Consider the following 26,006-nt stretch of genomic DNA (forward strand, 5'->3'; position numbering starts at 1 on the left):
GGGTTGCAAAATTTCGGGAACCTTTAATAAATTCCCTGGTTTTTTTCTTCGTAATCCCGGTTGGAATCAGGAGGGTATAAGCAGGAAATCCGTAATCCTCCAACCAGGATTTCTGGAAAACCAGGCAATATATTGAACGTTCCCAGAATTGTTCATCCCTTGTTAGCATTGCACATCCCCATACATCCTACTGTTCTTTCCACAACTAGCAACTTGCATAGTGTATGCCTACACAGAGCTGGGCACAATGGTTCCCTTTTCCCTACAAGGAATAAACAGCCTGTCGCTTTGGGGCATTGTGATAGGGTCATGTGTGAATGTAAATCTGTAAATCTGTCAACCACTACCCAGGGCTTTGGCATCTATCATGCATCAAAACGATATGCTGAAGTGACATTAGACTGGGAGGTCATACCGATTGTGTGGACAGAAAAAAGCTCTTCTTAGAGCAACCTAATGAGGTGTATAAATACAAATATAAACAATATTCATCAAAACTGGGTGGGAATGGTAATGATTTCCATCCTGTTGTTCATTTAGTGATTGGTGAGGTGATTTGGTCCAAGTAGGTCACTTTAGTCCTGAAAAGTTTCTGCAGAAAACACTGGAAGACAATTCATGAAACACCTATCATTAGCATTGCTAATTGGGTTGTAAAACAGAATAAAGTCATCTTGCCATATGTAAAACATTGCTCTCTCACCAGACAGCAGTTAGCGCTGTAAAGGGTGTCATCTCTCATAACCTGACTGGCAGCCATCAGGTGATGGAAAATTACTTGGAGACAGGCCAAGTAATTTTGGGCCCCTCTATATTACTGGGCCCAACAGCGAGAACAGAAGCTATTATCATGTTCACAGGGTGTTTAGTTGGCCAAATAGAGTCTGAGGGGCAACATTGTGTCCTCCTCACAGACAGAGCTGATGCCATTTTGACTGGCCAACATATACATAAACTGAGAAAATTGAGTTTAGCATTTTCTACAAAATATGGATTTTTCACATCAGTGTTGTGGCTCAAACAATCAATAAACATATCTCTGTCTATTTTGTATGAATATTGACAATTGGTCCAGGTAAAGATGTTATCTCTTCACCCATAATGTAAATCGTTCCAAAACTACCACAAGGCAAATCCAACTCAAATTTGGCCATTTCACACAATCTACTTTTCTATTGAATAGCGCTAAATTGGTATGAAATGTGTAATTTCAGATGAAAGTTCACACTTTGATACAACTATTGTGAAAAATGTAGATGAATACTATCTTTGGAGAAGTCAATTACAAACTCACGGTCAATAATATCATTGTCAACACACAAATTCTCTTTGTGACTGAGAATTATCTCCGAGTACAAATCTACAGGGACAAGAACTAAGTCAACTTGAAAACATCACCTTTCTAACTTGTCTTGAGTTGTTTCATCAGCCCAGTCTCACCTGGGAAACACAGTGAAAGAGCCAGGAAATTCAAGAGTTTGTTTTTGCTTCCCTTTCTTTGAAAGTTTTTCCTCCTTTGTTTCTGATGGCAATCTCAGAGGGCCTTATTATTTCTTAATTATAGATAGGCTGGCTCTACGATTTGGGACAGTTTTATGAGGGCTGTCATGCATCATGGCTCCCTTCTCTCACCGAGCATTTAGAAGACAACAGTTCACCTTGGGCTATTCTCTAGGACAACAGAATGACTCTCACTCTTTAACTAAGGGAATCAGACGCATCAGCACAAAGAAATGACTATTTGACACATTGTCAGTGTATCACACAATGGTTGCCTTTCTTTCAGATGATGCAGTAGCCCAGTGTAATATTTTATTGATTGACAATGCACCCAAACATAAGACACACAACTACAATATTCCTATTCAGCATTAATGCATTTTATGTAGTTTAGTCTGCTAAAATAGGCTTACTGTTGTCACCAGTCACAATTCTGTATAGCAACTGCAATAAGTGACACAAACTAAAGCTCCTAATTAGTGCAGGATTTAAATAAATACATTTTTGAAACAACAAATGAGAACATCACTGTTAACTGATAATTAGATAATCCATGCATTAGGAAGGAAGTAACATTGTTAACATTTATCACACCTGAGTGATCATCATGCGTTAATTATAACTAGACTACATGTAGCTCCACAAAATACTTTTTGAAGCTCTGGCAGAAGACACCTTATGCAAGCTACTGAGATTCACATTCAGTTTTCCTATAGTTGTTTGTAAGTTTGTTAGCTAAATTGCAGGGGCTAATATCGCAGTCTCCATCAGATCATGTTAACGCAGTCTCAGTGTTTACACTCTCTGAAGCAGCAATTCTATTTAAATTGGATTAACAGTATGTGTGTGCTTTTTGAAAACAATAATACAAATTTAAAAAACGAGTTGAGTTGGTTCAAGGCGAAGATCAACATGACTGCAGGGTGGTTTGCAATATAAGGGGTTTCTTAACAGGTTATTTAAATGACACGATGAATATAGCTTACTCTCAGACTAGTCCACTGCTTTAACGCCACCTTTTATTCTAGGACAGCGTTAAAATGCCCCCATGTGGCCATACAGTGTAACTTCATCCTTATTAAGAATTGGGCCATGGAGGCACGAAGAGTTCCTCCCAATAACACACGAGCAGCTTAAATTCAACCTCATTGCTCAGTGAAGATTATTAATGCTCTAGAACTTGTTAAAAAGGGGAACTATACACATTTTATGCCTACAAAAATGGGGGTCCAACGTGTTATCACAGTCAGTGCCAAATACAACATACAGTAAGTTGGTACTAGGTAGTGCTTTTCTAATACTATCTGTTACTGTTGGGTTCACAGCGTCCTTTACATTAGTTTAGTGATTTTAATATAATGTAGCAGGATTTTGTGAGACCTATCAAAATAGTTACATGCAAAAAATGTCAACTACTATATAATTAAGGTTGGATTTTGTTTAATAAGTGAACTCACAAGTAAGAAAATACAACAGGAAAAGCGAAATACAACAATCACTTTTTGTTCAAATACCAACACAGCTTAAAAAGGATAGATGAAATTAAACACAGTATAAAAAGAGCTTAGGACATGTGCAAAGCAATAGGTTATATAAAGTGCATAAGGGGAACCACTTAATGATGCATAATAACAATGTGTCAAACACATAGCTTAAACAACAGCCATCGTTATTTCACCACCAATTACACAAGACATGAGACAACAATCAAAACAAATCCGTACATACGTATATGGCATGTTGAGTTGAAAAGGGCATCAAACACTTGCAAAAACAGCAATACAAAATGTCTTAAAAATGAGAAACCACTCACTTCCACAGAAATTACTACAGCTATTGAATGTTGCGTTTGTATTTTTTTGTGTGGGTGATTAATGCTGTTTGTTCATGATGGGCCGAATCCTAATTTGAGATCTGTGTGCATAAATCAAATTACTTATTTTTCAAGTTAGGATTGGGCCTGATGGGAGCTACATTAGTTCAATGACGTCTTCAGGCTCTGGCTTTCTTCTCTTTACGTCCTGTGGCTTCTGATGACGCATCTGCCTTCCTTTTGTGAGCCTGACAGAATCAAATCAATGACATGTCTACTTGTAAATGTTACAATGTATGTAATCACTGAAATATTAATATTCTAACACGAGTATTGACACATTTTTCATGGTATAATGGTTTGGAATCCTCAAGATGGTTAGCCAATATGTAATTTTCTTCCCACAAAATGTTTATCCCAAAAACAAAACCACTGGTTGTGGGTTTATGGTTAAACCCATTTTGTACCTTAAAATCTGTATATGATTGTTTTGAAACAGTAAGATCAATTACCATCTGGCTTTTTGTGGTCCTTTTCTTCTTTTCAGCACGTTCCTTTTCCTCAATCTCCATATTTTCTTTTTCGATGAGGGAGATGAGAGTGTTACAGCGTCGCTGAAGTTCCTGGGGGAAGAAGAGGAAACTGTTTGTAGAGAAAACAAAACGATACTACAATGGATGTCTGATGTTCCTCTCGGTTAGCCAGTCTGTTTGAAGCAAACCAGTTTTTAATATTTATTCATTATTCTCCTTGTGTGGTTATTACAGCTTTTGTTCATAATATTGACATTTTAATAACCAAAACAGTTCATGTAACATACCACTTTGTCAAAAACACAAAGTAATGATAAATAACCCCAGAGAGGTAACCCAGCAAACAGGGGACGTCCGGAGGACATTTGGCGATGTTCCCAATAACCCCAGAGAGGTAACCTAGCAAACAGGGTACGTCCTGAGGACATTTGTCAATGTTCCCATTTGGTCCCTTAAGGGTTTCAGCACGACGTTATCCCACTGACGTTCCGAGCACATTCTAAGAACATTACGTGATGGTCCCAAGGGACCATGCTCTGGGGGACCATTCTATAGTTCCCGGTTTGACCCAGGGATATTTTTAAGATGTTCTTGGGACATTGTGTTATGGTCTCCTGAAGGTCACCTGAACGTTCTTGGGACATTGTGTCACGATTCCCTGGAGGTTTTGCCTAGTTCTGGTTTGTCCCGGGGATGTCCCCGAGAACATTTTTAGGACATTCTTGGGATGTTGTGTCATCGTCCTCTTAAGGTTCCCTAGACATTCATGGGATGTTGTGTCCAGGCCCTCTGGAGGTTTTTGTTACGTGATGATGGTATGGGGGTTTTAAGGTAAGTGGGACGCTGTTCAGCTAAAATTGTGTAAAACATCTTCAATCAACAAGAATATGATTACATTTGACATGATCACTAGTAACTTTTCAATATGACCACACCTAGGATTTGAACTCTCAACCTCTGGATTTGGGGTATGCTGATCTTCCTGCTGCGCCACAAAGTCGGGAGAATTGCAGAAGTTATCGGTTAGTTATCGGTTAATCTGACTATTCTCTCATTGATTTCACTGACTTATTTCAGTGATTTGAGTTGAGATTTTCAGTATACAGTAGTCTGATGTTGGTGGGGCATATTATTCTGTTTTTATGTTACTCCTGAATCCCTATGATAAATATAATAGTTTTTCTTCAGTGTATTTTTAAACAGAGCTGAGATTTACTTTGAAGTCAAAGTGAAACCAGTCATTGATACTGACATGGCGTAGCAGGAAGAGTAGAATGCTGTGAACCAAGAGGTTGTCAGTTCAAAGCCCAGGTGAGGACATGTTAAATAATAATTATTGTATGAATATACATAATGTAATCATGCATGTTAAAAGCACTGTTTATGTGTGGGTGTCCCTAGCATTGCTAAAAGACAAAGAGCTGAGACTGTATCAGTGGTTCACCAATCAGGGCCTTGATAGGCTTGGCAACAGTAACAAGTGGTGTAATTATTTATATTTTTTTTGAGGAGGGGGGGATGTTTCTTTGCAACAATCAGGCAACGTCCCTGGGAAAAAACGGGAACTAGACAAAAACCTCCAGGGGACCATGACACAACGTCCTGATGACTTCAGCTGACCATTTTGTGATGTCATGGGGACGTCCTAACGACTCATTATTGTTTGCAAGGAAGTGTCTATGTATGCATGAACCTGAACAATAGTCTTTCCTCCCATGAATTCCCATCCATCTCAACTTGTAAATAAGGGCCACATTGAAACAAATACAATTCTATATTCAACCATACCTATTATAGATCATGTGAGAGGAAAGCAAACAAGATTGTCTCTGAACTCACTGCAAAGTCTATAATAAAAGTAATAATATAAGTTTTTATGATGGTCCAGAGACAGCGAAGGAGGACACCAAAGCCTCATTTACACCTTGCACTAACATGTACGTTTCCTGATCTGATTAATATGATCCAATCACTATCTGATCAAGGTTTGTCGTGTCAACACATTGTACTAAAATGTGTCTCTTATCCGTCCACTGTATCCGCATTGTGACCAGATTAGCTGGCGCCTCCATGTATGCAAATGATTTGACATACTATTTCAAATAATATAATTTGTTAAAAAATTACAGATGCCATAAGTCAATGGTGCTACATGTCAAAAGATTTTAAAAGCTGGTATAATGATGATCAAGACAAAAGGTGCACGTTAGCACTAGGGCTTAAGACACTATAACTGGGTTCATGAACTATCCCAGAGGCAGCCCAGGCGTCATCTCAAATACTGTAACTGTCCCCATGTTTGCTCACCCAAGACTTCTGTAACATAGATAGTCAAACTGTTCAAGACATATTGTACCATGGCAGTTCGGGACTTGATGAACCAGTCGAATCTGAACTGGGGAGCATTCCGGACACACTGTCGGAGTTCTTCATAAACATTCTCCTTGTCAAAGCCCATCTTGTGGAGCATACAGATCAGGAACCTGTCCTCCTCCTCCGTGTAGTTCTTCCCTTTATTGGTGCCATACTGAATCCTCAACTGGTGGAATGGGGCCTTGTATCTCGCAATCTGAAACGATCAAAACAACATTTCCATTTAGTCAATTTGAAAATAAGAAGTAATCTTGGAGCATACTCAAATAAAGGTTCATAGTAGTAAATTTAAATATGTAATTTCCAGAGTATCTACCATAGGAAATACAGTGCCCTCCGTAATTATTGGGACCGTGAAGCATTTTTTTGGCTCTATACTTCAAAAGTTTGGATTTCAAATCAAACAATGACTATGGAGGTTAAAGTGTCAGTAAACTGTCAGCATTAATTTGAGGGTATTTCCATCCAAATTACAGCACTTTTTGTACATAGTCCCTCCATTTTAAGGGAGTAAAAGTATTGGGACAAATTCACTTACATCTGTATTAAAGTAGTAAAAGTTAAATATTTGTTCCCATATTCATAGTATGCAATGACTACATCAAGCTTGTGACTCTACAAATTGTGGATGCATTGGCTGTTTGTTTTGGTTGTGTTTCAGATGTGTTTGTGCCCAATAGAAATGAGTAAAATGTACAGTAGTTGACCTTTGCATCCAGCGCCTTCTTAATGCTGATCCTCCTCTGGATACGGGCCTCGCCACGCTCGATCTGAGCCATGATTTTTTCAATATCCTGGAGTTCATTGCACCGCTCCCAGAAAATGGCTTGAAAATAAAACAAGAACATGTGTGAAAGGACTCGTGTGGCGCATAAAAAAGTTATAATCTGTAATAACCATGGTTATTTAAAACAGATACAAGAATGTATCTAAAGGAAACACAATTATAATGGAATAAATATGAGGATGATTCTGATGAGGACCGGTATTTTACCAGAATATTCAATGACTTCCTCAGGGTTTTTCCCCTCGACTTCCCGAGCAATGCTGTCGATGTCATCACGGCCGTATTTCTCATTGGCTTTAATGAACTGATTGAAATCTCGCTTGTTCCAACTTGTGAACCCCTGTGAAACAACATTCACCACAAACACAGCACTTGCTTAGATAAAAGCTTTAGAATGTCCAATAACATGGCACTTTTTGTGACAAACAAATAGGGATCTTACTTACTAAAATAATTTATGCAGGAATCTCGAAAGTTGTGTCTCGCCTAGCACCCTGCAGTACCTGTGTGAGAAGTTTCTCCTTCTCCTCAGTCTCCTCGGGACTGAGGGGCCCCGCCTCGTCAATCTTCCTTTGCTCCTCCTTCTGCACCTGGGCAGCGTTGGGGATGTCAGGGCTCCTGGGGACCTGCAGCGGCACAGGGGAGAGAACAGACACACAGCTCCTATTAGAGACAGCTCCAATGAGACATAACACTGAACGGCACAGTCTCTCGCTACGAGGCAAGAGACTGCTAAGGCTGGGTGAAGCGATAGACAGGCCTGTTGGGGAACCAGACTAACTGAACAGATGTACCCTGGGATCAGGTGGCATAGGGGGAATGTGTGTGTGTGTGTTCTGTGGTTCTGGCACCATGGAGGAGCACAAGCTCCAATCTGTCTCAGTTCAGCAGCCTGCCCTGGCAGTGAGTGCCTCGGCACAGCGAAGCACTTTGGGATGCTGCTCACAAATGTCAGAGTTGAGACACACTTCTATGGACTCTATCCACGACTCCCATGTGTAACATGTTGGCTGTGTGAAAGCCCAAACCAACAGATTTCAAAATGTTGTTTTTATAATATTGAACTTTGTAAATTGTTTCAGTAAAATAGAACCAGCAAGACGTGGAAACAAAAATACATTACTATAAACGGCCAAGCTTAAAGCTACTGTACATAAGATAACATATGCACACTTTCTTTATCTATCAGACAACGAACATAACTACAGCTCTCTTACCTTGTAGCCTATAGTCTTCCTATAATAAAGGATCTCCATCTCCAGCAGCTCAAACAGGCGAGGAGGAAAGAACTGGAAGTCCTGGATGTTGGGCTGTTTGGGGGGACGTGGGGCCTGAAATACATTCATAATTATTAATCATGTTCTGGTGAGCAAGATTAACATGTACGCCACTTCCATGGACATCTTTCTGACCTGACTAGCCATCATTATTTGGAAGAATGGGGAAACAAGACGAAGGATTGACTACTGACTAGCAACTCACCCATGAACAAGGGGGCAGCCCTTGAATAAGCATGTTGTTTATAAGCAGGGATACAAAGCAAGGCGGCAGCCCTTGAAGTTTCTGTGTGCTTAATCTGTGAGTGGGCGTTACCTTGGGGGCTCGAGGTTCACTGACACGCAGGGCTTCTCTGAAGTAGGCATCCACCGCATAGTTGGCTTTCCTCTCTCTTTTAGGAGGCTCAATCCATTCCATCATACTCAGCTACAAAACAAGGCCAGGTCATGACTCACAAGGGGAATCAAGTCAGTATATGGTATATGATGCACACCTCATTTTATGGTTATGGTGGTTTCATAAAGTTTGTCATAAGCATCTATGAATAGCATACTCTGTACGTCATATCTACCTCTGTCACACAGTATTTACAAAGTTCAATAACTGAAATGAAATTAAACCTGAGGCACAAGGGAACGAGCTAATCTAAGTACAGTATCATCTCAAGCGTCTCTTTGATGCTATTAACAGGTCAAGAGCCATGGCAAAGCATGTAGTAATGTGATACCTTTTGCTTCTCTCTGTAGTCCTCCCCTTCAAAGTTGTAGAGGCTGGTCTCTGCTCCTCCTGTGTCCACCGTGAAGTTCCTGAGGGAGCTCTCTCCCAGAGACTCCATGCGCTCGTTCATCTCAGCCGTCTAGGACAGGTCAAAAGGACAGGTCAGCACAGCGAACCAAACAGCCAGTCTGTCAACCAAACACTATGTGCTGTTCCCTCACTCACCTTCTTTGCCCCCCTCTCTAAGATAGTGTTGATGTCTTCATCTGTGAGCTCATTGTCTTTGGAGGCGAAGACGTGAGTGGCCCCATGCCTGATCATCTGCAGCATCTCATCTTTCCCCAGTTTGTTAGACTGCTCCATCAGCCTCCCTGGAAAGTTGAAAGATGTGAGAAGTAGTTGGGGTGTGGGACTGAATGTACCCTGCAGCAGCCTCTTACATTCATGTCTCAGGGTCTAGATCCTTCTGTAAACTGATACTAGTATCTGTATCACAGGAGGCTACTGAGGGGAGGACGGTTCATAATAATGGCTGGAATGGAGCGAATGGAAACCATGCGTTTGCTGTATTTGATACCATTTCACTCACTCCGCTCCAGGCATTACCACAAGCCTGTCCTCCCCAGTTAAGGTGCCACCAATCTTGTGTGATCTGCATACATGCATGCATTTGGTATCATTTTGTCCCAAGCCTAACCAAGGTCTGTCTGTCTTACCTGTCCCAAAGACCATTGCTTAACATGTAATGACAAACCATGAAGTTGGAATCAAAAACATGCTGAATACCTTGTTGTATAACTATGGAGTCTAGCCTCAACTTCATCTCAGCTCTTTCTACAATCCTCTCTTCGACTGTATTATCAGTGATGAGGCGGAACACACGCACTGGTTTCTTCTGACCAATCCTATGAGCCCTGTCCTAGAGAGGCAAAAACAAACACACCGATTGCCTCAGTTGATGAGGTGTCTATTTCTTTGAAATACAAGCCAGTGTTATAAATCAATATTACTAGTAATTTGTATACATGACATAGAATTTCACACTAAATGACTAATACTTACTTTTCCAAACACTTAATATATAGATGTACATTTCCAAGGAAGCCACAAATGAAATGTTTCTCACCATTGCTTGCAGGTCCACTTGAGGGTTCCAGTCAGAGTCATACAGGATGACGACGTCTGCAGTTGCCAGGTTAATGCCCAGACCTCCAGCTCTGGTGCTCAACATGAAAATGAACTTGCTGCTGTTTTCAGCATTGTAGGCCTCTATGGCGTCCTAGAAACACGGCCATAAAGCAGGGGTGTCAAACTCATTCCATGATGGGCCTAGTGTCTGCAGGTTTAATTTTTTCCTCATAATTAAGACCTAGACAAACAGGTGAGGGGAGTTCCTTACTAATTAGAGACCTTATTTAATCAATCAAGTACAAGGGAGGAGCGAAAACCCGCAGACACTCGGCCCTCCGTGGAATGAGTTTGACACCTGTGCCATAAAACATTAGGCAGACAATGTCTAAAATATCAGTTTTTATGTAGTTGAAGTAGACACTTTACACATTAGAGCAAACATTTTTACAAGCAGGGTCAGTACGAGCACGGTAGACAAAGTAGTGGCTTAAACTAAAGTCCATGATTTGATACTGTTCCACTATAGCTCCTTATGGTTTCCATGGGAGCCTGTGTTGTGGCCAATGAGGCCTCATCAGCTGAAGTCATGCTCCGTACCTGTCTGGCTTCGTGTGGAGTGTTTCCATCTAGACGGCAGTACTCATAACCTCTCCACATGCAGTAGTCCTCAAGGATGTCAAGGACCCTGGTCATCTGGCTGAAGATGAGGACTCTAGACCCTGGCAACCAATGAGACAAAACAGTCATTCCATTAGAGAACAGAACAGCATACATACACTATCAGGTCACATAGCTCAAATGCAATCTCCAAAGAAAGAAAATTATTCATAGGGTTTCTTGCATGGCAGGAAGGTTTGATTCATCTCATTCTAAATGAGCATGGCTGATTTGAGAGTCAAATGAACCTTTCTCATCAAGAAAACTTCGCAAGAAAATGCTAAATTCTACATGTGAATCCTGATATCCTTCAACAGTACGCAATCTTTTGAGCCTGCGTCCTCTGAGGTTGTCCTTGCCTTTTAAAGACCATTATGTTCTTCCATTTATCAGAGTTTGCATAGACAACCTATTGCATAGTCTGTTACAACTGCAAATGTACAGTGACAACCACAGATCTCTTTGAGATAAACACATCAAATATACATGAAGATGGGATAAACTACAGTATACATCGATGGGATAAACTACAGTAAAATCCTTGAATGATGGGTGTATCACCTTGTTCCTGGACTTTGGGCAGCAGTTTATCCAGGGCCACCATTTTGCCACTGTTGGTGACCAAGTGACTGTCGGTAGTGTAGGGGGGCCCGGGCTCGGCCCCGTCAAACAGGTATGGGTGGTTGCAGCACTTCCGCAGTTGCATCAAGATATTCAACAGACGCATCTTGTCTGTTTTTCCAGAAGAATTGAGGATGTCAATGTCTTTCATCAGAATTCGTGTGTACCTAACAAAAATAGAACAACAAAACCTTTTTTCATTTGAAATTATTTTGGAAAGAATTTAATTAGTAGAAATGTTGAACCAACACAAGCTATGGGCAACACTGGGAAGGACAAAGTATTTGAACCAAAAACATACCATTCTCGCTGCATCTTACTCAGTCCGAGGTAAATCTTCACCTCTTTTTTGGGAGGCAGGTTTTTCTCCACTTCAGCTTTTATACGACGCAGAAGGAAAGGCCTTAGCACCTGAACAAACATCACGTTATACACAAGAAGGAAAGGCCTTAACACCTGAACAAACAGCCTATTACACAAGAAGGAAAGGCCTAAGCACCTGAACAAACATCACGTTATACACAAGAAGGAAAGGCCTTAGCACCTGAACAAACATCACGTTATACACAAGAAGGAAAGGCCTCAGCACCTGAACAAACAGCCTATTACACAAGAAGGAAAGGCCTCAGCACCTGAACAAACAGCCTATTACACAAGAAGGAAAGGCCTCAGCACCTGAACAAACAGCCTATTACACAAGAAGGAAAGGCCTAAGCACCTACTAGAGCCTGACATATATGTTTATTTGGGTCCAATACCGATTCCGATTTTTGTGAGGTTAAAACTTACCGATACCGATTTATCTGCCAATACACTGTTTCACAGCAGCAAAATTTAATTTCCTTACTCTGATTTCTAATAAATTGCCATCCAAAAGAGCAATTGTTCAACAAATATGCTTCAAATGTTAAATAATGACATCATGAGAAGTGTTCAGATCAGCACGACATTCCCTTTTTTCATCCTATTTATTGAATATCGGTTATCAGTGGAATTATCAGCTGATAGCGATATAGCGTTTAAAAGGCCAATATCGGATGATAATATCAGTGAACCGATATAATCGGTCGGGCTCTATAACAAACAGCACACTAACAAGGCAAATACTTTTCTAACTAAATACATTTTATTATCCATCTCTTAACACAACAGAATAATAGATAAGGAGAATTCTGCAGTAATCTCTGAGAGTAATGGAAATGTGAAACACAGCTTACCGCATGCAGACGCTCCACCAGCTTCTGGTCCCCCAGACAGTTGTTGGTGTCAAACCAAGAATCAAAGTCCTGAGAATATAAGGAACATTTTCCTTTTGTTTTCAACAAGTAAAGATTTTCCATGAAAGTGCAAAATATAATTTTGAGAGAGTAAAGATGATTCTGCTTTGGCTTCATTTGCAGAGGGGAATGTGTTAGAGAAAGGACAGGATACATATGATAAGCTACAGCTTGTGGGGGTGAGGGATCCCAGACAAACTTGGAGGAACTGACAACAGAACAGAGCAGTGCCTGAGGGGGAGGCCTGTGCTCGGGGCTACCTTTCCCTCTCTGACACATCATGGAAAGACAAGAAGCATGTCAGGTGGGGCTGAGGACTTCCGTGATTGACAGATGCTCATTGAAACTAGGTGGTATAAAATGGAACAACAAAAAACATTAAGTTACTGCTGGAGGGTCTTTTGACACAAAACAACAAAATAATGCAGTTCATTTTGCCTGGAGCGATATGATTTTATTTTCTTCCTCCATTTAGCATTCCAGTCACATTCATCTAAAGGAGAGGAATATCCCTACTAGAGAAATACATGGAGAGAACAGACAGAGGTAGCACTCACATTGGCAGAGTTGAAGACATCAGGCAGCAGGAAGTTGAGGAGTGACCACAGCTCATGGAGATTGTTCTGCAGAGGTGTTCCAGTCAGGAGGAGACGGTTGGTGGTTTTGAACTCACGGACAATCTCTGAGAGCTGACAACACCGGACAGATGTTAAGATGACATAAATATCATTCAAAAAAAATGTATTGGCCAGAGTTTAATTAATTGAAAAGTAGAAAGAAAAGCTTGGTTCAGACCACAATTATATTCATTCGAGTACATACCTTGGACTTCTCATTTTTTATCCTGTGAGCTTCGTCGATGACAAGGTATCTCCAGTTGAACTTCTTGAAGACCGATTTTTCTCTGATGACCATCTCATAGGATGTGACACAAACATCCCATTCCCCTGGCATCATGACATCGCGGATGAACGCCGCCTAGCCAATAAGGAGAACATTTGTCAAAGGAGTCATCTGTGGTCTTGGTTAGCTACCCACTTGATAATGCTTTATAAGAGGACACATTTTCAATCAGTGTCAATCAAGAGAAAAAACAGGACATACTCTTGCATCCTTGTCCCCAATAAGACAGACAGCCTTCAGGGTTGGTACCCAGCGTTTGAACTCATTCATCCAGTTGTGTAGCGTTGATTTGGGAACCAGAACCATGTGGGGGCCTGGAATGTTCCTGTAGTGCTTCAGGTATCCCAGCAATGCAATGGTTTGGAGGGTCTTCCCTAAGCCCTGTTGTCAACAATAAAGTAGGTAGTTCGAGTCCTGAATGCTGATTAGCTGACAGCCGTGTTAAATCAGATTGTATACCACGGGTATGACAAAACATTTAATTTTACTGCTCTAATTACGTTGGTAACCAGTTTATAATAGCAATAAGGCACCCCAGGGGTTTGTGGTATATGGCCAATATACCACGACTAAGGGCTGTATCCAGTCCCTCCTCGTTTCGTCGTGCTTAAGAACAGCCCTTAGCCGTGGTATATTGGCCATATACCACACCCCATCCGTGCCTTATTGCTTAATTAAACAGTGGGTGGTTCGAGCCCTGAATGCTGATTTGGCTGACAGCCGAGGTATATCAGACCATACATCACAGGTATGACTAAACATTTATTTTTTGTCTTCTAATTACATTGGTAACCAGTTTAAAATAGCAATAAGGCACCTCAGGGGTTTGTGATATATGGTCAATATACCACGGCTAAGGGCAGTATCCAGCACTCAGCGTTGCATCTCCCTTAGTCGTGGTATATTGGCCATATATCACACCCCCTCGGGCCTTATTGCTTAAATAAACAACCTGTCATACACAGCTTGACTCACAACTAGTGGCACTTACTTACATTTGGATATAGATATAATATACATATGTATCTCAATATAAGGCTCTGGCACTTAAACATAAACTATTGTTAATTGCATGTTTAAGGTACAGTTGTTACCATTTCGTCAGCCAGAATTCCATTAATGCCATTTTCATAAAGGGAGATCATCCAGTTGAGACCTCTGACTTGATAATCTCTCAGCTCTCCATTTTTCACATCTGGAAAATAAAATAGGTTATGTCTGTAGCCCTTTCCTGCAGTCAATGACCAAAAGCGCCCTCTAAAAATACAATGAAGATCCAGTGTTTCTATGTCAAACAGTTTTGTTATATTTCAGTCTTCTGTGAAGTATATAAAGTGTAATATTGGGATGCAAATTCAAAATGGAATGCATTTCAACTCTATATCTGACATGGTACCCACAACCATCAATGTGTGTGAGGTGTATATTTTTGTATCAAAGAAGATTGGTTTAAGACTACCAAGAATCACTCTGTATAACCCTGATTTAGCCCACTGCAGTAAAAAGTTAATGAAAAAAAAGGAAATTATATTCGTATCCATCGTCAGCTATTCTCAAATGGGAGCTAATTTGGATTATAGGTATAGACCTGATAGAATACAACACTGAGTTACACCTGCTACTGTTCATTTACACAGAGAGCATTAACATTAGCATTTAAGCTATATGAGAACATCATACAGGATGGGGACTCTTCAAAGCAAACCAAGACGTTAGCTGCCTTCCTGCACTCAGATAACATTTAAGCTATATGAAAACATCATACAGGATGGGGACTCTTCAAAGCGAACCAAGACGTTAGCTGCCTTCCTGCTCTCAGATAACATTTAAGCTATATGAAAACATCATACAGGATGGGGACTCTTCAAAGCGAACCAAGACGTTAGCTGCCTTCCTGCTCTCAGATAACATTTAAGCTATATGAAAACATCATACAGGATGGGGACTCTTCAAAGCGAACCAAGACGTTAGCTGCCTTCCTGCTCTCAGATAACATTTAAGCTATATGAAAACATCATACAGGATGGGGACTCTTCAAAGCGAACCAAGACGTTAGCTGCCTTCCTGCTCTCAGATAACATTTAAGCTATATGAAAACATCATACAGGATGGGGACTCTTCAAAGCGAACCAAGACGTTAGCTGCCTTCCTGCTCTCAGATAACATTTAAGCTATATGAAAACATCATACAGGATGGGGACTCTTCAAAGCGAACCAAGACGTTAGCTGCCTTCCTGCTCTCAGATAACATTTAAGCTATATGAAAACATCATACAGGATGGGGACTCTTCAAAGCGAACCAAGACGTTAGCTGCCTTCCTGCTCTCAGATAAAATTTAAGCTATATGAAAACATCATACAGGATGGGGACTCTTCAAAGCGAACCAAGACGTTAGCTGCCTTCCTGCTCTCAGATAACATTTAAGCTATATGAAAACATCATACAGGATGGGGACTCTTCAAAGCGAACCAAGACGTTAGCTGCCTTCCTGCTCTCAGATAACAACTCCTCATCTTCTTCCTGTTCTGTGCGTCGGTGGCGGTTACTGTAAAAAACACAGGAGGCAGACAAATAGTTTATAAAAAATAATGATATCTGGTATGGGTACAATGGTAAACAGATTGTATTGTTTATTATTTCATGGTTTATTGATCAAAATAGCTTGTTTATTTAAAATAACAGACCTGTCAATTCAAAAACATACAAATAATGTCAGGACTCTAAAAACAAGTCAGCAGTCACATACTCTCCAACAGAGAGGAGATTTAGTTTCTCATCCTGTTTAACGCGAGGTCGTCCAGGTTTCACTTTCAGGGGTGAAGTAGGAGACTTCTGAGATGCAGGCTGGATGAAGTGGGCAAAGAGTTCTGTTTGCTTGAGCAGAAACTCAAACCGGTTCGCTCTATCTGTTTTCTATGATTAAAAGACAGGGAGAAAATAAAAAGTTAAACCAACAGGTTCTGTTTTACTAGTAAGGATATGAGATCAATGTTATGCTAAACTGTAATTTTGCCATTCACTTTCCCTATACACTGCAATTCCAAACATTTACCACAGTGGGGAGCCCATTGCAAAAGTTGGAGAAAAATAAATGATGAAAAATAAATGATGAAAAATAAACATATCAAATATCTGGCACAGAATTCAACCAAGATGTGACTACTCTTGTGTGACGTGATAATCCCTAGAGTAATATGTCTTGCAAATGCATCTTAAAATCGCAAATTAATCCTATTTAGATATCTATAAAGAATGTTTGTGAGAAAGCAATTTGTCTCACCCTTTTCTCCTCATACTCTGGATCCAACTCCCCCTCCGCCTTGGGCACAGCCTTCAGAGGTGGCTTCAGCTGAAACACAGTAGACTACTTTATTACATTCTCAACGTACTGTACATATCTATGATTTGGTAACATTCAATCAATGCAATGTGCAATTTAAAATAATTAAATGTTCTATTTCAGTGGGTCTTATTAAGGGAATTTGTTGTGTATTGTATATAATTTCCTCTGAATTAATGCAAAATGATTCTAATTATTCTACATGTTGAATGATTATGGCTTTGGTTGCAAGTTGGCTTCATGTGACGCTTGTGCAATCAATTTTGTGCACGTTCACATATTGTATGCTCAAAATGTATTATAAAATGTGCAAAAAGTTATGCCTTCTGAAGTTCAAGCATTTAGCTTCACCTTTAATGTTAGGCTACTCTTCATAAAACATATTACATAGCTACTGTAGCTAGCTATAGCCAACTCGACAGTCCCCAAAGCACAACAGCCAGTGTTGAAATTGACAGCTGATTTGCTTGGGGCTGCTCGTGCTGCGTGTGTTGTGCTGCCAGGGCTGAGTGAGATACACAACAAGCTACTACTATACAGTCAGAGGCTCGGTCTGGGACTACGAAGCTTGTCACACTGGTTACAAATTGGCAGCATTTATAGAAGTCTACGGGAATATTGGCTAAATGTCTATGAATTGCACGACGAAACCCATTGTTATGTTTGCTGGCCAGCCCAGCGTCTGACCTGGTAGCTACCTAACATCTGTAAGAGAGCTATGCAGATGTGCAAGCCTCCTTCCCGCCATGTTCCCCCCAATTGAACAAAACTGCAAACTTCTAGCAACCTAACAGTACAGTGTATCTCATATTTCTGGAAAAGAAGATGTCTGCTTTTAAATGCTCACCTCTTCTTCTTCGGGTACAGGCTCTCTGGAAGTTGAAGGAATCTCTTCATCTGACATTCTGTGGACTCGGTTTTTATCATGAGTTATTTTAGACCAGACTGTGTAAATTATACATGGCAAAAAGGCTTGCTACGTCATTAGATAGACTGTACATTGTGAGCATACGCCCCCTTCATAATATCTCGCGAGTATATAGCATTGAAATACCGCGATAACACCATGTACGCCACTAGAACGTTCGAAATTATATTGGTAGCCCCGTTTCATTTCAGCAATTAGGCATGAGGGGGGTACATGGCCAATATACCACGTCTAAGGGCAGTTCTTATGCACGATGCAACCCAGAGTGCATAAATACAGCCCTTAGCCATGGTATATTGGCCATATATCACAAACCCCAGAGGTGACTTATTGCCATTATAAACTCGTTATCAACGTAATTAGAGCAGTAAAAATACATGTTTTGTCATACCCGTAGTACAACGTCTGATATACCACGGCTGTCAGCCAATCTGCATTCAAATGTAATTTATAAACTTGGTGGTGTGATCCCTGAATGCTGACAGGTATGACAAAACATTTATTTGTTTATAAGTAAGCAATCCTATGGTAACAAAAACATAAACAATTAAGTAAAAGGACCTGCTTTTCTTTCTATCTCTGGTTGTTATTGTAAAACCTCATTACAGTTTATAAGCCATATTCTTCAAAATCAAGGGGTGTATTTCATTTGTTGAAAGGAGGCCTGCTGCATATCTACCACAAGATGGCGATCAGGTACAAGCATTTATAACGCTCGTTCACCAGCCGTAGGCAAGCTAGACCATTTAATGTATATATTTTCAAAACAATATTCTTCAGCCATAAATCACATGGCCTTAGACAAACATAACCTTTTTTTGGGGGGGGGATTCTAAATTACAGCAAGATATCTCTTTGCAAAATTAACCTTTATCAATACATTTATGCTCTAGTTTCTTCATTTCCCCCTACAACTAGCCTACTGTACAAAGCCTTTTAGGTTTCAAAGCCACTATATATATAGGTTTTTGTACAATGTAAATGCATCCCCAAAGTGTGTTATGTGTTTTCTCTATTAGTGTATTTAACTTGCACAAGGTTGTTATTTTGGTGCATACCGTTATTCTTACTAAGACAAAGAACATTGGGATGGTTTATGTGACAGCTGGCTCTAGGTTTTAATGATGCACACACATTTACAAATTCACATACATGTTCCTCTCTCTATCTTGATCTCTCTCTCTCACTCACTCTGTCAGACCCACACACATCTACAGACTCAAGCATACAGACACCACCCCCTTTCTCCCTTTCTCTCTCTGCCTTTCTCTCTCTCCCTCTCCCTTGTCTGTCAGTGTGATCAATGGCTTGACTTCCTCTTTTTGGTATGGCTGTAGGCTGTATACAAGAACGCAGGATTCGCGTGGTGCTGCTCTCAGTTTCACAGCAGCAGCAGCCAGCAGTGCTTGAAGACAATTATATCTAGAAAACACGCCGGATTCCCTCTGCAGTCAAGATGAGTGCAGGGGATGTGGTCTGCACCGGCTGGCTCATCAAATCCCCCCCTGAGAAGAAACTAAAGAGATATGTGAGTAGAAGATCAGGCTGTGCAGGTGGCTGGATCTGTGCTATTGTGATACATTTTACCCAAGCAGTAGTAGTACTAGTTCCTGCTGCAGAGCAGTGTGTGTGTGTGTGTGTGTGTGTGTGTGTGTGTGTGTGTGTGTGTGGGATTCTCAGCCATCAACACAACTGCACTGCAATGCCGTTAGTTCACAAGATACTGTTGGTTTATTTTCCCAAATTAAGCTTGCAGAGGCATGTAGAATCATGACCATTACATGCCTTTTTGTAAATAGTGTTTTCATGCAACCTCACCTGTGTCTTCCTCCTCATTTTTATAGTAGTGGCCATTAATGACATACTGTTCATGCTGATGTGCATCATCAATGCACTGTGAAAATAAAATGTTGATGCCCCTCAGCAAACGCAAATGAATTTTAAACATACAAACTGCTTATAAACCATTATGTTTACCATTTTGACCTTTGTTAAGAATTTCATAATTTGGGGTTGCCTTTTATTAAATATTCAAGTGCAGTATACTCTAATGCTAACATGTCTGGATGAGCGTGTTTGACCAGAAGTGAAATGGGACAAGTGCCTTGCATGGAAATCTGCAGTGTTTCTGTAGGGGTCATGTGAGAGTGTTGTTGTGTAAGGAGGAAAGGGGGAGGCTACTCATTCTGCTACTCAGTGTGTTGAGACTGTTGGTCTCTCATTCTGTGAAAATTGGGGATGTTATGCAAAACATGGGAAGTACTGTCACTGCCAAGCAATACAAAATGACCCGGCAGGCAGAAATGACCAGGCTTTATGATGGCTGTTTGCACTTCCTCTCTCAGGATGAGGGCTTTTCTGAAAACTAGCACAGAGAAAGGGGGACAGTGGTAATTCACTGGAGGGAGAGTCACATTAAGAGACACTATTTGCTGGGAAATAGTTCAAGGGCTTTGTGGAGGACACAGACAAACAGGAAGGACATGGTTTTCCATTGCAAGAACCAGACTAACCATACACAATAGCAATGTGTGTGGGCATGCGTTGGACATCACTCCTTACCAGGGTTGGGTAGGTTACTTTCTAAATGTAATCCGTTACAGTTACCAGTTACCTATCCAAAATTGTAATCATTAATGTAACTGTTGGATTACCCAAACTCAGTAACGTAATCTGATTACATTCAGTTACTTTTAGATTACTTTCCCCTAAAGAGACATTAGAAGAATACAAACATATATGTTACCAATTGAACGACATCTTTTGCAGGATAAATCAATGTTAAAGTTTACATAGCTGGCTATATATGGATGTTAAATGTTACTTTATGGGTTGGTTATGTAGACTTCTTCTAACCCATCGCTTTCTACTACATATAATAATACAATTTAATTACATCTTTACATTAAAAACCAAAGTCTATCAGAATTCCAGTCATTCCAATAATTGTTATACCCCTTGATCTTCAAAAATAGGACTTGGAAATATGGAAGAATAGATTAGCCAAATTGTTTTACCTGAGCATAACCCCAAAACTAAAGACCTATTAGCCAGCCCTGTTGTTTATGATTTTGTTGTCATGGAAAACTTATTGGGCTCATTGATTCGAGTTGAAACCCTAACCCTAACTGCTAACCTCATGGAATGGCATGCTTTGAGCACTACTGAAAAGTGCTATTTGCATGTTAAAAATGAATGCCCATATGCTGCATTTGCTATAGGCCTATTTTTTACCATTTTGTTGGTGACACTTTGATATCTTGATAATATGCATCTGTTTAAAGGACAAATCCACAGATGAAACAATAACAAAATGGCCACCCACTTTTGTTTCAGTAAAAAGCTGAGGGATGGGCCTGGAGAAATGTAACCACTCTCAGATTAATAGACAGAGCTATGGATGCAAGGATTCATGATATCAAAATGATTGTTTTAACCCTGTTATGAGGCTAAGCAGTGTTTGTTTACATTTGCGATGTTTACAAACATTGGAGAAAAACAAACTTATATTTTGGGTTGTCATGGAGCGTGTTAGTTGAACTAAGCTCATGAGGCATTTATAAGTTAAATTCTTCAAGAATCAATGGATACATACACTACCGTTCAAAAGTTTGGAGTCACTTAGAAATGCCCTTGTTTTTGAAAGAAAAGCAATTTTTTTGTCCATTAAAATAATGTAAAATTGATCAGAAATAAAGGGTAGACATTGTTAATGTTGAAATGACTATTGTAGCTGGAAACAGTTGGTTTTTAATGGAATACCTACATAGGCGTACAGGCCCATTATCAGCAACCATCACTCCTGTGTTCCAATGTCAAGATGTGTTAGCTAATCCAAGTTCATAATTTTAAAAGGCTAATTGATCATCAGAAAACCCTTTTGCAATTATGTTAGCACAGCTGAAAACTGTTGTCCTGTTTTAAGAAGCAATAAAACTAGCCTTCTTTAGACTAATTGAGTATCTGGAGCATTCCATGCTGTGTAGGGTGCCGTCTTTCGGATGGGACGTTAAACAGGTGTCCTTACTCTCTGAGGTCATTAAAGATCCCATGGCACTTATCGTAAGAGTAGGAGTGTTAACCCCGGTGTCCAATCTAAATTCCCAATCTGGCCCTCAAACCATCACGGTCACCTAATAATCCCCAGTTTACAATTGGCTCATTCATCCCCCTCCTCTCCCCTGGAACTATTCCCCAGGTCGTTGCTGCAAATGAGAACGTGTTCTCAGTCAACTTACCTGGTAAAATAACAGATAAATAAATCATAAAATGCTGATTAGAATGTAATTGAGAAAACATAGAAACATCCTTTCTGAATTTAAAAGTAATCCTTGAAGTAATCATCTAGTTTTTCAAAAGTATTTGTAATCCCATTACAATATTTTTGCTGGTAACGTAACGGAATACAGTTACAGCATTTTTTGTAATTCTTTACATGTAATCCGTTACTCCCCAACCCTGCTCCTTACACACACCAAGTGAAGGCCCAGAACAGCTAGCTCTTAGAAACACTGATGATCAGACTCAGACAATCAGAGTTTACATTTGAAGTCGGAAGTTTACATACACATTAGCCAAATACATTTAAACTCAGTTTGTCACATTTCCTGACATTTAATCCTAGTAAAAAATTCCCTGTTTTAGGTCATTTAGGATCACCACTTTATTTTAAGAATGTGAAATGTCAGAATAATAGTAGAGAGAATGATTTATTTCAGCTTTTCTTTCTTTCATCACATTCCCAGTGGGTCAGAGGTTTACATACAATCAATTAGTATTTGGTAGCATTGCCTTTAAATTGTTTAACTTGGGTCAAGCGTTTCGGGTAGCCTTCCACAAGCTTCCCACAATAAGTTGGGTGAATTTTGGCCCATTCCTCCTGACAGAGCTGGTGTAACTGAGTCAGGTTTGTAAAGCCTCCTTGCTCGCACATGCTTTTTCAGTTCTGCCTACAAATTTGCTATAGGATTTAGGTCAGGGCTTTGTGATGGCCACTCCAATACCTTGACTTTGTTGTTCTTAAGCCATTTTGCTATAACTTTGGAAGTATGCTTGGGGTCATCGTCCATTTGGAAGACCCATTTGCGACCAAGCTTTAACTTTAACTGATGTCTTGAGATGTTACTTCAATATATCCACATAGTTTTCCTCCCTCATGAAGCCATCTATTTTGTGAAGTGCACCAGTGCCTCATGCAGCAAAGCATCCCCACAACATGATGCTGCCACCCCCGTGCTTCATGGTTGGGATGGTGTCTTCAGCTTGCAAGCCTCCCCCTTTTTCCTCTAAACACAACGATGGTCATTATGGCCAAACAGTTTCATCAGACCAGAGAACATTTCTCCAAAAAGTACGATCTCTGTCCCCATGTGCAGTTGCAAACCTTGGTCTGGCTTTTTTATGGCGGTTTTGGAGCAGTGGCTTCTTCCTTGCTGAGCGCCCTTTCAGATTATGTCAATGTAGGACTCATTTTACTGTGGATATAGATACTTTTGTACCTGTTTCCTCCACCATCTTCACAAGGTCCTTTGCTGTTGTTCTGGGATTGATTTGCACTATTCGCATCAAAATACGTTCATCTCTAGGAGACAGAACGCGTCTCCTTCCTGAGCGGTATGACGGCTGCGTGGTCCCATGGTGTTTATACTTGCGTACTATTGTTTGTACAGATGAACGTGGTACCTTCAGACATTTGGAAATTGCTCCCAAGGATGAACCAGACATGTGGAGGTCTACAAAAAAGTCTTTGCTGATTTATTTTGATTTTCCGATGATGGCAAGGAAAGAGGCACTGAGTTTGAAGGTAGGCCTTGAAATACATCCACAGGTACACCTCCAATTGACACAAATTATGTCAATTAGCCTATCAGAAGTTTCTAAAGCCATGAGATCATTTTCTGGAATTTTCCAAGCTGTTTAAAGGCATACTCATCTTAGTGTATGTTAACTTCTGACCCACTGGAATTGTGATACAGTGAATTATAAGTGAAATAATCTGTCTGTAAACAATTGTTGGAAAAATGACTTGTGTCATATGCACAAAGTAGATGTCCTCACGGACTTGCCAAAACTATAGTTTGTTAACAAGACATTTGTGGAGTGGTTGAAAAACGAGTTTTAATGACTCCAACCTAAGTGTATGTAGAATTCCGACTTCAAGACAGTTTAAATTCTCCAACACAGGGAGGTCACAGCTACCATTGCTAGTGGCCCATGCTGTTTTAAAAAAGGGTCACAACAAAATGTAAATGGGTAATGTGTTGACATTTTCTTATATTAATTATAATAGTGTTATAAAGAATATCATGGGGAAACAAAAATATGATTTAGAAACTTGAAACATAATTCTCAATAGAGTAGGCATAGTTTATTTTCTAGCATAGTTGAACTCACGCTCAATAAGACAGTTATCACCCACAACAAGGAAGTGTTTTCATACATGATTCTATAGAGGTTTCTAGAGCGTGAGTATATTTCCTGTTAGCAGGTTGATTATTCTCACATTATGTATTTTAAACGTGCTTTGACTTACTGAAAATGTACCACTGAAGAGGGACATGAGCTTCCCTGCTCTCTGTCTCTCTGTTCTATACTAGCACTGTGTGATGCAAATTAGGATTTACAACTCGTCCACTGTTTATAGTTGATTTGAATATGAGTGAGGGCACACCAAGCCAGAGTTTTGGTTTCAAACAAACGAACAAACAGTCTGAGTATTTTCATAACTCTCTAGATAGATCATCACAAAGTGATACAATGTACTCCCAAATTGTTGGCTGGTGGGTTATAGCACACACTTACTTTGTCAACTGAGATAGTAAAAACAGCGTAATACAGACAACTACAAAATGTGTTGTTTCCAGTATGGCTAATACCTCTGACTCTTCAAAACAAATCATGTCTCTTTATGATAGGTTGTTTCACCACATGTACTCTCAAAGCTCAAAAACAGCTGATTTAATTTCAAGTCATGTAGTGTTCCATGCCAACAGACTTCTGACTAATTGAATAATGCATGAATCACCTGAATGCTGCATTTATGAGGCAACTGTATAAAAATATACAACTCCTGCTAAAAAGGTGGAATTGGAAATGGCTTTAAATAATACATGGGTGAAGTTTGAAACAGACATAGTATGGAGGTCAGTCATGAATATTTGACTTTTAGAATATAGATGAACCTATGACTTATAGCCCATGTGAGTGACCATGAGGTCATCACGATCAAGATCAAAACGTTAACAATACTTCAGTTAGGCCTACTTACTCCGTATCAAAATTAAGAGAGCCAGCTAAGCATCAAATTCCCATAGCATTAAAGAAAACAAAACTGCTCCTATACCAATCAGTAACCATACTGACATGAAAAAACGAATCTCAGCAGAAAAAGAGGTTGCCTTTTTAATCTTCCCCAATTAGTTAGTGAACCACTGCAGTACAAATAGCTTTTTGTTTGTGTCAGACATTCTCTTTTACATAGAATTCACTTCCTCTTCTTGTTGTCAGTTCCAGTACCAAAAGCAAGAAAAAGGGTGTTGTCTATAGTTAAATTAAGGTTTTGTAGCTAAACTTCCCAGTGAACATGTTTAGAAGAGCAGTGATACATCTTCCTTTTAATTGTGTGTGAAAACCTGATTGACACAGGTCACAACGCTGGAGACTACATGAGGATATAAGACATTGATCTGTACAAATCATCTTTAGTCACAGTCAGGGGACATAAAAATATTAAAAGCAATTCTGTATTGAGCTACAGGTCCATGTTCAGATTGTTCACTGACGGTTCTGTTGATGACCTATAAAATAGACATAGATATACTGACATTCTATTGCTGAGGCCTTGGTTGAAACTAAATTCACATCAAATTGCATCAAACATAATAACCAACCAAATACCTCTAAGGTTACTAACCAACTAAGGCAACTAGTCTACATACTGTATGCATGCAGAATAATTGTAATAGACTGAATAAAAATATAAACACAACATGTAAGCTGTTTCATGAGCTGAAATAAAAGATTCCAGAAATGTTCCATATGCACAAAAAGCTTATTTCTCTCAAATTTTGTGCACAAATGTGTTTACATCCCTGTTAGTGAACATTTCTCCTTTGCCAAGATAATCCCTCCACCTGACAGATGTGGCA

At 39.9% G+C, this 26,006-nt stretch overlaps 3 protein-coding genes across 5 annotated transcripts in view; 1 reads left to right on the forward strand and 2 right to left on the reverse strand.

Moving 5' to 3' along the window:
* Window positions 1–2,923: 2,923 nt before the first annotated feature.
* Window positions 2,924–15,416, reverse strand: LOC115105727 (probable global transcription activator SNF2L1). Of its 3 annotated transcripts, none has more exons than XM_029628051.2 (21): window positions 15,356–15,416; window positions 14,685–14,785; window positions 13,792–13,971; window positions 13,510–13,665; window positions 13,245–13,376; window positions 12,628–12,696; window positions 11,712–11,821; window positions 11,351–11,577; window positions 10,730–10,851; window positions 10,128–10,280; window positions 9,788–9,920; window positions 9,227–9,372; window positions 9,012–9,140; window positions 8,600–8,710; window positions 8,224–8,337; window positions 7,510–7,632; window positions 7,214–7,346; window positions 6,927–7,045; window positions 6,203–6,415; window positions 3,826–3,936; window positions 2,924–3,561 (listed from the first exon to the last, which is right to left on the reverse strand). In XM_029628051.2, exons 1-21 carry the CDS (start codon window positions 15,414–15,416, stop codon window positions 3,493–3,495), a joined length of 2,712 nt encoding a protein of 903 aa, XP_029483911.1. In that variant the 3' UTR covers window positions 2,924–3,492. The 3 variants fall into 3 exon arrangements, with proteins under 3 accessions (XP_029483911.1, XP_064863474.1, XP_064863475.1); XM_065007402.1 differs by having other exon boundaries at window positions 15,271–15,357; XM_065007403.1 differs by having other exon boundaries at window positions 3,500–3,587; window positions 15,271–15,357.
* Window positions 14,873–17,929, reverse strand: LOC135559577 (probable global transcription activator SNF2L1). The gene is made up of 4 exons (XM_029628052.2): window positions 17,779–17,929; window positions 16,872–16,940; window positions 16,338–16,504; window positions 14,873–16,136 (listed from the first exon to the last, which is right to left on the reverse strand). The coding sequence occupies exons 1-4, from the start codon at window positions 17,833–17,835 to the stop codon at window positions 16,001–16,003; spliced, it is 429 nt and encodes a 142-aa protein (XP_029483912.2). The 5' UTR covers window positions 17,836–17,929; the 3' UTR covers window positions 14,873–16,000.
* A 1,211-nt stretch (window positions 17,930–19,140) lies between these two features.
* The window catches only part of LOC115105728 (GRB2-associated-binding protein 3-like), a 35,897-nt gene continuing 29,031 nt past the window's right edge, over window positions 19,141–26,006 (forward strand). Inside the window, 1 exon segment of the mRNA XM_029628053.2 lies at window positions 19,141–19,387. Within this exon segment, the coding sequence (XP_029483913.2) occupies window positions 19,316–19,387 (72 nt within the window). The 5' untranslated portion in view covers window positions 19,141–19,315.

The sequence above is a fragment of the Oncorhynchus nerka genome, linkage group LG22, assembly GCF_034236695.1.
Source record: "Oncorhynchus nerka isolate Pitt River linkage group LG22, Oner_Uvic_2.0, whole genome shotgun sequence".
Taxonomy (NCBI): domain Eukaryota; kingdom Metazoa; phylum Chordata; class Actinopteri; order Salmoniformes; family Salmonidae; genus Oncorhynchus; species Oncorhynchus nerka.

What these genes read in the sequence shown, in the direction of transcription:
- LOC135559577 (XM_029628052.2), bottom strand. Translation starts at nt 17,835, where the DNA reads ATGTCAGATGAAGAGATTCCTTCAACTTCCAGAGAGCCTGTACCCGAA. An exon ending in CTGTACCCGAAGAAGAAGAG is followed by an intron (nt 16,941 to 17,778) that starts GTGAGCATTTAA and finishes ACTGTGTTTCAG; the next exon opens with CTGAAGCCACCTCTGAAGGC. An exon ending in CAGAGTATGAGGAGAAAAGG is followed by an intron (nt 16,505 to 16,871) that starts GTGAGACAAATT and finishes TTTTAATCATAG; the next exon opens with AAAACAGATAGAGCGAACCG.
- LOC115105727 (XM_029628051.2), bottom strand. Translation starts at nt 15,416, where the DNA reads ATGTTATCTGAGAGCAGGAAGGCAGCTAACGTCTTGGTTCGCTTTGAA. An exon ending in GGAAGACTATAGGCTACAAG is followed by an intron (nt 7,633 to 8,223) that starts GTAAGAGAGCTG and finishes GTGCCGCTGCAG; the next exon opens with GTCCCCAGGAGCCCTGACAT. An exon ending in GGACCACAAAAAGCCAGATG is followed by an intron (nt 3,562 to 3,825) that starts GTAATTGATCTT and finishes TGATTCTGTCAG; the next exon opens with GCTCACAAAAGGAAGGCAGA.